The 9,636-nt window shown below is 53.1% G+C and overlaps 1 protein-coding gene across 3 annotated transcripts in view; it reads left to right on the forward strand.

Annotated features, from left to right (window-relative positions):
- The window catches only part of GALNT16 (polypeptide N-acetylgalactosaminyltransferase 16), a 99,068-nt gene extending 90,765 nt beyond the window's left edge, over positions 1 to 8,303 (forward strand). Inside the window, exons 15-16 of one of the 3 annotated variants that reach the window (XM_012438132.2) lie at positions 1,488 to 1,627; positions 8,048 to 8,303. In XM_012438132.2, the coding sequence (XP_012293555.1) occupies positions 1,488 to 1,625 (138 nt within the window). In that variant the 3' untranslated portion in view covers positions 1,626 to 1,627; positions 8,048 to 8,303. Of the gene's footprint in view, positions 1 to 1,487; positions 2,246 to 3,516; positions 3,911 to 8,047 lie in introns of those variants that run through there. The other 2 variants (XM_012438131.2, XM_012438133.2) reach the window with 2 other exon arrangements.
- Positions 8,304 to 9,636: the final 1,333 nt, after the last annotated feature.

Below are 9,636 nucleotides of genomic sequence, written 5' to 3' on the forward strand. Positions count from 1 at the left end.
AAGGCCCTTGACCTTTAGGCTCTCTGCGGGGCCATGTGGGCCCAGAGAGGCTAGGTCTCAGCCCTACCCTTCCCAACCCGGGAAGTCCAGGCTCCACACCTGCCTTCCACCCTGTGTGCATGTCCCCCCGCAGCCCGAGCCCTGGCCCTGCGGCTGGGTAGGCTAGTCTCTCTCCCTCCAGCTGCCCCCTGTCCACCCACTGCTGTCAGAGCCCTCTGGGCTCCCTCTACATGGTCACGAGCACTCCGGCCTCTAATCAAAGACATGGTGAATGAGAGATGGAAGAGGGGAGGTGGTTGCATGGGAGGCAAATAGGAGAGAAACCCAAAATAGATCTGTCTTACTAGTATTCTTCCCTGAGCCTTGAAACCCAGGTCTCTGCCTCTCATCCCTTCTCATAAAGCAACACTCCGTCCTCCACCCAGGCACTTCCATAATGTGGTACATTATGGAAGCAGCTCTTCTCCTCCTCGTCAAACCCAGGGACAGGGAGGCACCAGGAGGTGAAAGCACTGACCAGGAGCCCCTACATGACTCTGTGATGTGACAGCTCCCATCTCCCGCCACCCCGCTGGCCCCACACGTCATCCCTACAAAGAAGGCAGCTCCCACTAGGGGTGTAGATAAGTGGCCTCACAGGTCAGCAGCTTAGGACCGCAGGAAGAAGAAATCATGTGTGCCGAAGTGACAGATTTACCTCGGCCGGGACTGACAAACTCAAGTGCCTACAGGGAGCTGGTGGGAAAACCCCGATAGGAGAAATGGGACCAGGCAGGAACTATGGTGAACTGGAGAACGAGAGCCCCACCTAAGGCAGAGGGCAAATCCTCAGCCCCAGCAACTGATGCCACCTAAGAAACGGCCCGATAACTAAATAGAAGCTAGAAATGCAGATTTGCACGTGGCGACCAAGCTAAACTGTAAATAAGCACAGGGTACTTCTGCTTTGCCTCCTCTGATCTGGACAGGAACTTCTGCAAACTACAGAAGCAAGAGCCCACTGGGAAGGGCAGGGCTTAAAGCTTGTGTTAGGGGTAGGGTGGGGGCAGCCTCTTACGTAGGAACACACAGCCTGGTTTACGAGGGGCATGACTGGGCATGGTAGCTCTTGCCTGTAATCCCAGTGCTTTGGAAGGCCAAGACAGGTGGATCGCTTGAGGTGAGACGTTTTATCTAGACCAGGCTGGGCAACATAGCAAGACCCGGTCTCTGCAAAAAATTGAAAAATTAGCTGGGCATGGTGGTGTGCACGTGAAGTCCTAGCTACTTGGAGGCTAAGAAGATTGTGTGAGCCCAGGAGTTTGAGGCTGCAGTAAGCTATGGTAGGACCACTGTAAGATCAAGATCACGTCTAAAAAAAAGGAGGAGGGGGTGTGTCCTAGTTATATACAAGGGTTGCGTACATGCATGTGAAATGAAAGTACAACATTATTTTTTAAAACCATTGTTTTCTCCTTCTTCTTTTAACCTATGTCTGTTCCTCCTAGAAATGGAGGAGAAAAGGATCTTTCATCCAGCACTCAGTCAGTGGCCTCTGCCTGGAGACGAAGCCTGCCCAGCTGGTGACCAGCAAGTGTCAGGCTGATGCCCAGGCCCAGCAGTGGCAGCTGTTGCCACACACATGACGGTAGCCCCGGGGCCTCCTGTACCTTTTGCATGAGACTTTGGGGCCGGAAGGGGGTTAGGGTGGGGGAGTGCAAAGCGGGCCGTTCCCATCTCCTCACATTTCCACCGGGACCATCAGCAAACACCCACCATGACACACGTTCTCCAAAGCTTGTTTCAGGAGGGCGCAGGTGGGCACGCCCCATGCCCTCAGCGCTGTCCTGGCCTTGCCCCGGGAGAGGAGATGGTCAGGGTGCCGGACTGTTGCCGGGTAGAGACTGAGTAGGTGCCCCTGGCCCTTTGTCCTCTCCCTTGGCACTTCTTGGGGCCGGGACTATAGTGTGTGGTCTCTCCCTTGTCGCTTGGGGAGAGCAAGGACAGAAGGCCACACGGGGGCCTGTTGGGTCATGAGGCCCAGTGGTGTGGGCAGGGAGGGCGAGGAGAAAGTGGGCAGTGTGGATGGAGAGGCTGAAGGCTGGGAAAAGAGGGAAGAAGGGGAGAGGGGCAGCCTGCAGGGGCAGGAAAAGAACAGGAAGGAAGTGAGAAGCCCAGTGACCTGTCAGAGATGCCAGGCCCAGGGTGCTGCTGGGTTGGGTGGGGGACGGATGGGATCTTGGCAGCAAGAATGGGTAATTTGCAATGAATGTGGATAGAAGAGCAGCAAAGCCCCAAAAGAACAAGGTCTCTTCCCCAGGACACAGTCCCTTCCACACTTCACCAGCCTCAGGGCCTGAGCCCAACGCTGTGCCTCAGTCCTGTGCCTGCGGGTGCCCATGTTCCTTAGCAAGAGGCTGCAAAGGGATCTCTAGGGGAAGACTCCGGCGTAGTTTATCAGACAGACTCCACTTCTTTTTGGCCATGTGTCAGGCCGAGACGTCTCTCTCGGGCATTAATGAAGAGCTAGTGCCCTGTCCCTGCCGCCAGGTCCCACTGAAAGGATGGGTAGCCGCACACATCCTTGAGTAGCCCCAGCCTCGTTTATCATTTTTGACTCCTGCTTTCTCAAAGGTTTTTGCCTCTTTCAATACAGCATCATGGGTCAGGGTGGTCGGAAAGAAGGGACCTCCTTTCTGGACTATGAACAGCCCCTAAGTCATTAGAGGCTAAGCCATCCAGGCTCAACCTCACCCTTATTCCCCTCCCCACTACAGGAGGGATTTTTTTGAAGGATCAGCTATTACACTGGGCTGGGAGGCTGGCTGTGGTTCCTGCTTGTGTAGAGAACTCCCAGTTCCTTTCCACAGCCACTGAGAGCATATTCACACATCTACCCCGTGGCCTTGCCTTGGAACTGCTCCCGCTATCCCCACGCCCTTCTTCCCTCACCACTGGCTCAGGAAGTGTGACCTTGGGCAAATGATTGTTGGCACCAGGACCCTGGGAGTCTCCCTATAAAGCAGACCAGCCTGGGGCAGATACATCTACTGCAGGAGGCCCCTGTCTTTCATAGGCCAAGGATCCACACACCCATAGAGAATACATGGATTCCAGAGGGTCTAGGAATCTCCTGAAATTGTCCCTAAAATATTGTATGTGTGTGCATAAATGCATTTTCCTTGGGAAAGAGTCCATGGCTTCTTAAAGAGGTCCCTGATCCCCAAAGGGCCTGAACCTCTGCTCTGGATTGAAGCCACTGTCTGCCCAAGCTGCCACCTCCCAATCTCCCCCCCGGTGTGCTCAAACCACCATCGCCTGCTCCCTCCACGCGGCCCTTGAGGTCAGCAGCCAAGTGTCAGTGGTCCGCAGCACCTGCTCTGGAGGGCTCTCCAGCAGTTTTGCCTCCTGACTCTCACCAGCGTCCTCTCAGCAGCACTCCTGTGCCCAAGTGCAGCCCCCTGGACTTGCCAGTGCAGGGCCCTTCGCCCCAGGGCCATGCTTCATCCATCCTCTATCGTGATGTTTCATCCACAGCCAGGTGCAGCCTCAGATCCCCTGTTCATCTGGGAAGCCTCCTGCCACAGCTTAGGACTGAACTGGACCCAGGGCAAAGGCCTCTCCCCAGAGGATGGACTAGAAGGCCTGGCCCACACTCGGGTGTGAACCTTTGGGGCTGGGGAGCGGTGGCTGCTTCTGTTGAATGTAAGAGGACTGCTGACCAGAGGGCCTTCGAGAGGGTCTCTCCCTCCTTTGCTGTGGTCAGACCAGGCTCTGCACTTATCGGCCGGTCCTTTGTGGCAACTCAGCTCTATTCTGTTTTTGCTTTTCCTCTTCTTGACCAAAGCATGTGCCACTAGCTGTCCTTGAGGACCTCGTCTTTATGAAACACACACCTGGAATAAAACCACTTCTTACATGTCCACGTGCACCAGCGCCTTCCTTTCTGCCTCTAGCCCTAGCCCTTCAGCACCACCCTCCCCCGCCTCGTGGGGGAAGCCAGGGCTTCCTTTCTGTAAAAGTGAAACTGAACATGCTCAGGTCTAGCCCTCTCCTGCACCTGGTAGCTTGCTTGTCGGCCTCCGTGCCCTGTGGTACCCCAGGAACTCCTGACTACTCTGGCAGGGGCCAACAGGTGGTCCTACTGCAAGGGCAGGCCTGGCACCAAAACCAGGAACCAGCTCAGGTCAGGCTGAGCCCAGGCTCCTGTGGCCTCATCATGGGATCCTACTTGGGGCTTAGAAATGGAAAACAAATGGCTTCTCCATAGGTATGGCCCTGCCACCATGCTCTCCTTCCCTGGGAGCCAGCCTGTCCCCTTGGAGCTGCTCTCCCCTGTTCTACCATGCAAGAAGGCAGTGGTACAAATTCAGGCAGGACACACTTCCTGGGTAAAAACAGCAAAATAATTCTGAAAAGTGTCTTACCAGACTAGCCTTGCTTGATTGGGTAGCAGATGCTCTGCCTAATGTTTCCATGGAAACCAATGGAAAACCCCCACCATGTCTGTGATCAGAAGCTGAACCTACCCAGGTAAAAATAAACGCTGCTTCAATACACATAAGAACTGCAGTTGGCAGGCCAGTGCGCCACTAGCCTCTCCTGGATGCAGCCATTTCTGCCCTCAGCCCCACTTTGCCATAGGGCTGCTGATCTGAAGTTACCCAGAACTTCTAACCCCTGGGGCTAAAGAGCCTGGAGCAAAGCCCTAGCTGGTTGCAGAGCATACAGCTTGGCTCCAGTGTCCAGCTTGGTCTGGGCTTAGGAAGCAAGTCACTGTAAAAGACCCTGGCTGCAGTCTCCATCCCCCGATCCATCCCTCCGTCTGCTCAGGGAGCACAGCCCACCACCCACTGCCTGCTCAGGCCTCCCTCCTGGCGCGCTGGGCCCCATTTCCACTCTCCATCTATTTTCACTCTCAGCCTTGGAGGGCTCTGGCACTGGCTCCTCCTGAGTCAGGCTCTCTCCTCTTGCTTGCTCTCCTCCAAACCTACCTCTCCCGAGGCCCATTTTCTGTACCACCTACTTTTTTCCCTGGGAGCTAAGGTTGTCAGCCTTTAGCCAACCCCTGGAGGAATCAGCAAAAGCCCCAGGTTGGCTATTAATAGTTGCGTCACTGATAGGAGAGTCCCCCAAGAGCCTACAGGGGAGGGAGTGTGCCAGGAGGGACTTCTGTACCAGGACCAGACTCCCATTTGTACAGCAGTGAGCAGTTCCTGGATCCCTGGAGCTCTGTGACTTGGCTTCAGTTTTTACAAGGGCTCTTTCCCTGACCCCTCAGGAGGGCTGTCTCCATTTGTAGTTGTGAGAAATAACCTGGACAATATGACTGTCCTCCCAGGGCTCCAGCACCCCAAGGCCTGCGGGAGAGGTCTCCCAGCACTGCATGGGGTGTGGTCCTCTCCCACCAGGGAACAGGAAAGGAAACCTGGAAAGGAAAGGCTGGAGTTTATAACGTCTGCAATTTCATTGCCAACAACGTTCTCAATGTGTTTGGTATTTGCGTGTCCCTGTGATGGTCCGAGTCAGTGCTCCTCCAGAAGGAGGGGGAGACCCAGCCAGCTTCTCTCATGGGAAGAGGTCCCCACTGCCAGGCACTTGGGAAAGACCTGGAGATGGAGCAGGGGAGGCCCTACTCTCTCCTGGCCTGGCAGCTGGGCTGTCTGAGTAGCCGACCCGGACTGAGGCTCCAGAGCCATCTGAGGACACCGTCTCCTTCTGAATTCAGTCCTGTGACATGTGGAGAAGAGTGTACTAGGGTTGTGGGCTCTAACGACCCACTCAAGCCAGGAGCAGTGGCTCACACTTATAATCCCAGCTATTCAGGAGGCTGAATTGGGAGGGTCCTTTGAACCCAGGAGTTCAAGACCAGCCTGGGCAACATAGGAAGACCACTATCTCTACAAATAAATAAAAATTCAATTAAAATTTTTAAAATACCCTGTCAGCTAGATCCCTCATTACTCTGCCATTTGCCAGCTGTGAGCTCTTGAATACATTATTTCATCTCTCAACCTCGATTTCTTTACCTGTTAAATGGGGTACTCGCAGCCATAAAGGATTTTTTGTGAGGCCTGATTGCAAAGCATCTGGCCCTTTCTAAACACTTAATCAATTTATATTACTATTATTAATAAATATTTTCGGAGTCCCTGCTACATGCCAAGCACTTTGCTAGGGGTGATGACACAAATATAAACAAGACAGAAATGGTCCCTGCCCTCAAGAACGAATATTCTAGCAGAGGAGATGGACCATCAGCAGCAGCTGTGATGCCACACGATAAAAGCTACAGGGGAAGGCAGGAACTCCGGGAGCAAGGAGAGGGAACTCTCACCCAGGGTGTCAGAGAGTTGGCGCTCTCTCCCCAGAAGACAATGCTTCTAGGACAGCTTAAATGACATTCCAGACAACACCTGCCTCAGGCTGGATAAAGGTTGGGCAGGATAAGGTCTGGTGAAGTCCACTGGCCATACTAGCAGACTTGGCAATTCAGCTGGCACCTTGCTGGTGGCCTGGGCTTTCTACCCTGCAGGCAGCATCATGGTGATATAGATCAGCCTGTTACAACAGGAGAATTCTAGAAGGAAGCTATGGGAGCCATTTCAACCCCAACAGACATGGCCTGTGCTTCTTGAGCTAGGGACCATTTCTCCAGGGCTCGGTATTCTTCCTTTGGGAAGGTGGGACTAGTTGGCATGGGAATTTGTGACCCTTGTCTGGAGAGAACAGATACTTATGGTGGAGGCGTTCCAGGAAAGACTTGTCTTTGCCATGCTCTCAGGTTGCTTCTGATCCCCTCAAGCCACCTGAGAACAAAGTCTGTCTAATTTGTCTTTCCAATATGTGTCTCTTAAGATGTGGTCCAGATAACCTGCTCAGTATCCCTGGAGGGATTGTAGATCTGTATGCTCCTGAGTCTGACCCAGACTGGCAGGCTCAGAATTCCCGTGTCTGTATTGAGTGGCCCAAGTGATGATGTGTTTGCACATTTAAGTCCTGTGCACCAGGAAGGAGAGCTGGGGGCCCCGGGAGGGGAAGATGTGCAGGAGAGAGTCAGGATGAACTGGGCTCTGGATTGCGTTTCCTGACACTCAGCACTGGACTCACCGCAAGAGGGAGAAGCCAAGGGGAAAGACGGCAACCCTTGCACTCCTTACTGTACTTCCCCAGGAGCCAGAAGAATGTAGGGACTGGAGGTCTGAGCCCAGCAGTGGTGGAGAAAGTCCCCAGCTGGGAGACCCTCAGTTGGTTGGGAAACCAGGGATGGCAGGAGAATCTCGGGGACTTTCTGACAGGAGAACCAGGAAGCAAGAGTCTTTGGAGACAGCTGCTCTAGGACCACCCCAAAGGGGTTCTGTTGAGTCAGAGACGGCTCCCAGCATGGCAGGAGGCTTGCTGCTCTCCCCGTGGGTGGACTGCAGGTCCCACAGCCTTGTTAGACAGAGCTCCAAGTTTCTCTGCTCACAAGGGCAGGGGCTGCCCCTCGCCCAGGATGACTCTGCCTTCCAGAGCCTTGGTCTCCATGGGGGTGGGAGTGTGGGGGATGCTAAGGTTAAATCAGGTCGTGAAGTCAGTAGGTGGAGCAGCAGAGTGGCACTAGGGTCTTTCTCTTGGGTGCACGGGGTGGCCTTGGTCCTGCGGTAATCTGGTGGGGGCATGGGGCTGACTTCTCCTTCTGAAGGATGCTGGGAAGGTGAGCTGACTCTGGCAGTGCTTAGAGCTCCTGGGGGTTCCCCCACCTAGACCATGCAAACTCTCACCCCTGTGCCTCATCATCACATCCATCATCAAGCCCACAGTGATGTGCTGGACACCTGCCCCACAAAGGACGTGGAATGCTGTCAGAGGAGCCCCGTGAACACCAATGGTCACAGCTGTCCAATGCCTGACAGCAGACAGCCAGGCCAACCTCAGCTCCCATTCTGTCTTCCTCACCCTGCAATCAACCAAACTGACCTGAATCATGTAGTTTGAAGTTGCTTTCTGCTTTCTCTTGTTGGTGTTTTTTTCTGTTCTTCCCCATACTTTGTTAACTCCATGGGTTAAATGCTACCCATTTTTCCAGACAAATAAATGATGCCTCCACAAGGAAACCCTTCCTGATCCCCCACCTGTCTGAAAAGAACTTCTCCAGCTTGCTTCTCGAGGGTGTTGAGTGTTCCTTCCCAGCCTGTCATCACCTTCCTCCGTCTGCCGTGATGTGTTCCTGTCTTCGCTACTCCCGTCCTCTTTTTTCCTGTTAGATTGTAGCTCCTTGCTGACAGGAAGCATGCCTGCTCCAGCTTCATACCGCCCACTGCCACAGCACAGAGCCTGCTTCTCAGACTTACAGCAAATGTTTGTTTGCTGAATGAATTAATTAAAGATAAAGCATTCTACCTGGGTTTGTTTTTGTTTTGTCTTTTAACGATAAAGCATTTTGACATTTAGGAATTAGTACATTGCATACAGAAAGCACGCAATATACATCTGTTCACTGTTCCTCTCACTTCTTCCAAGTTTGGAATCGTCACAACTCCACCCTCCCTATTCATTAGTTGTCTCAAAAACAATGTGTCGGTGATGCTGAGGACTGACACAGACTGAGCACTTTCTGGGCACCCAGGATCTTAGTAAGGCTACCATATGCACTGCAATGAGGTAGGTTCTGATAACTCACTTTACAGATGTGGCTTAGTTGAGAGAAGAAATTTGCCCAAGGATAAACAGCGAGGTTTAAACTCACTCCCACAGGAGCATGTGTCAATGGTCCCGCAGACCAGCCCCTTCAGTTGGGAACTTATTAGAAATGCAAACTCTTGTCCGGGCACAGTGATTCATGTTATAATCCCAGAACTTTGGGAGGCCAAGGTGGGAGGGTCACTTGAGCTCAGGAGTTTGAAACCAGCCTGGGCAAAATAGTGAGACCTCATCTATACTATAAATTTTAAAATTAGCCAGGCATGGTGGTGCATGTCTGTAGTCTCAGCTACTTGGAAGGCTGAGGCGGGAGGATCACTTGAGCCCAGGAGATTGAGGTCACAGTGAGTTATGATTGCAGCATTGCACTCCAGTCTAGTCAACAGAGCAAGACCCTAGCTCAAAAAGAAAAAAAAGAAGAAAAGAGGCCAGTTGGGAGACTGAGGCAGGCGGATCACTTGAGGTCAGGAGTGAGAGACCAGCCTGGCCAACATGGGGAAACCCCATCTCTACTAAAAATACAAAAATTAGTCTGTAGTCCCAGCTACTCGGGAGGCTGAGGTAGGAGAATCCCTTGAACCCAGGAGGCAGAGGTTACAATGAGCTGAGACGGCGCCACTGCACTCCAGCCTGGGCAATACAGTGAGACTCTGTCTCAAAAAAAAAAGAAGAAGAAAGGAAATAAAGAAAGGCAAACCCTTGGGCCCCACTCAGAACTACTGAATTGGAGACTCTGGGGGTGGGGCCAGCCCTCTGAGTTTAACAAGCCTTCCAGGGGATTCTGATGCATGCTCAGGTTTGAGAGCCACAGTTTTGGTGACTGAGATGAGTTCTGGTCCCCTGACTGGGGGACAGTACATGTCACTACATGGTACAGAAGGCTCAAAGAGCTGGGTGCTGTGGGCCTTGCCTCTGCTAAGCAAGCTGCCTGCCACAGAGCTCTGGGCAGTGATGGATTCCTCTGGGGTAGAGGGA

Source organism: Aotus nancymaae, unplaced genomic scaffold, assembly GCF_030222135.1.
Source record: "Aotus nancymaae isolate 86718 unplaced genomic scaffold, 86718_ANA_hifiasm-v0.15.2.pri h1tg000011l, whole genome shotgun sequence".
In the NCBI taxonomy this organism is placed as follows: Eukaryota; Metazoa; Chordata; class Mammalia; order Primates; family Aotidae; genus Aotus; species Aotus nancymaae.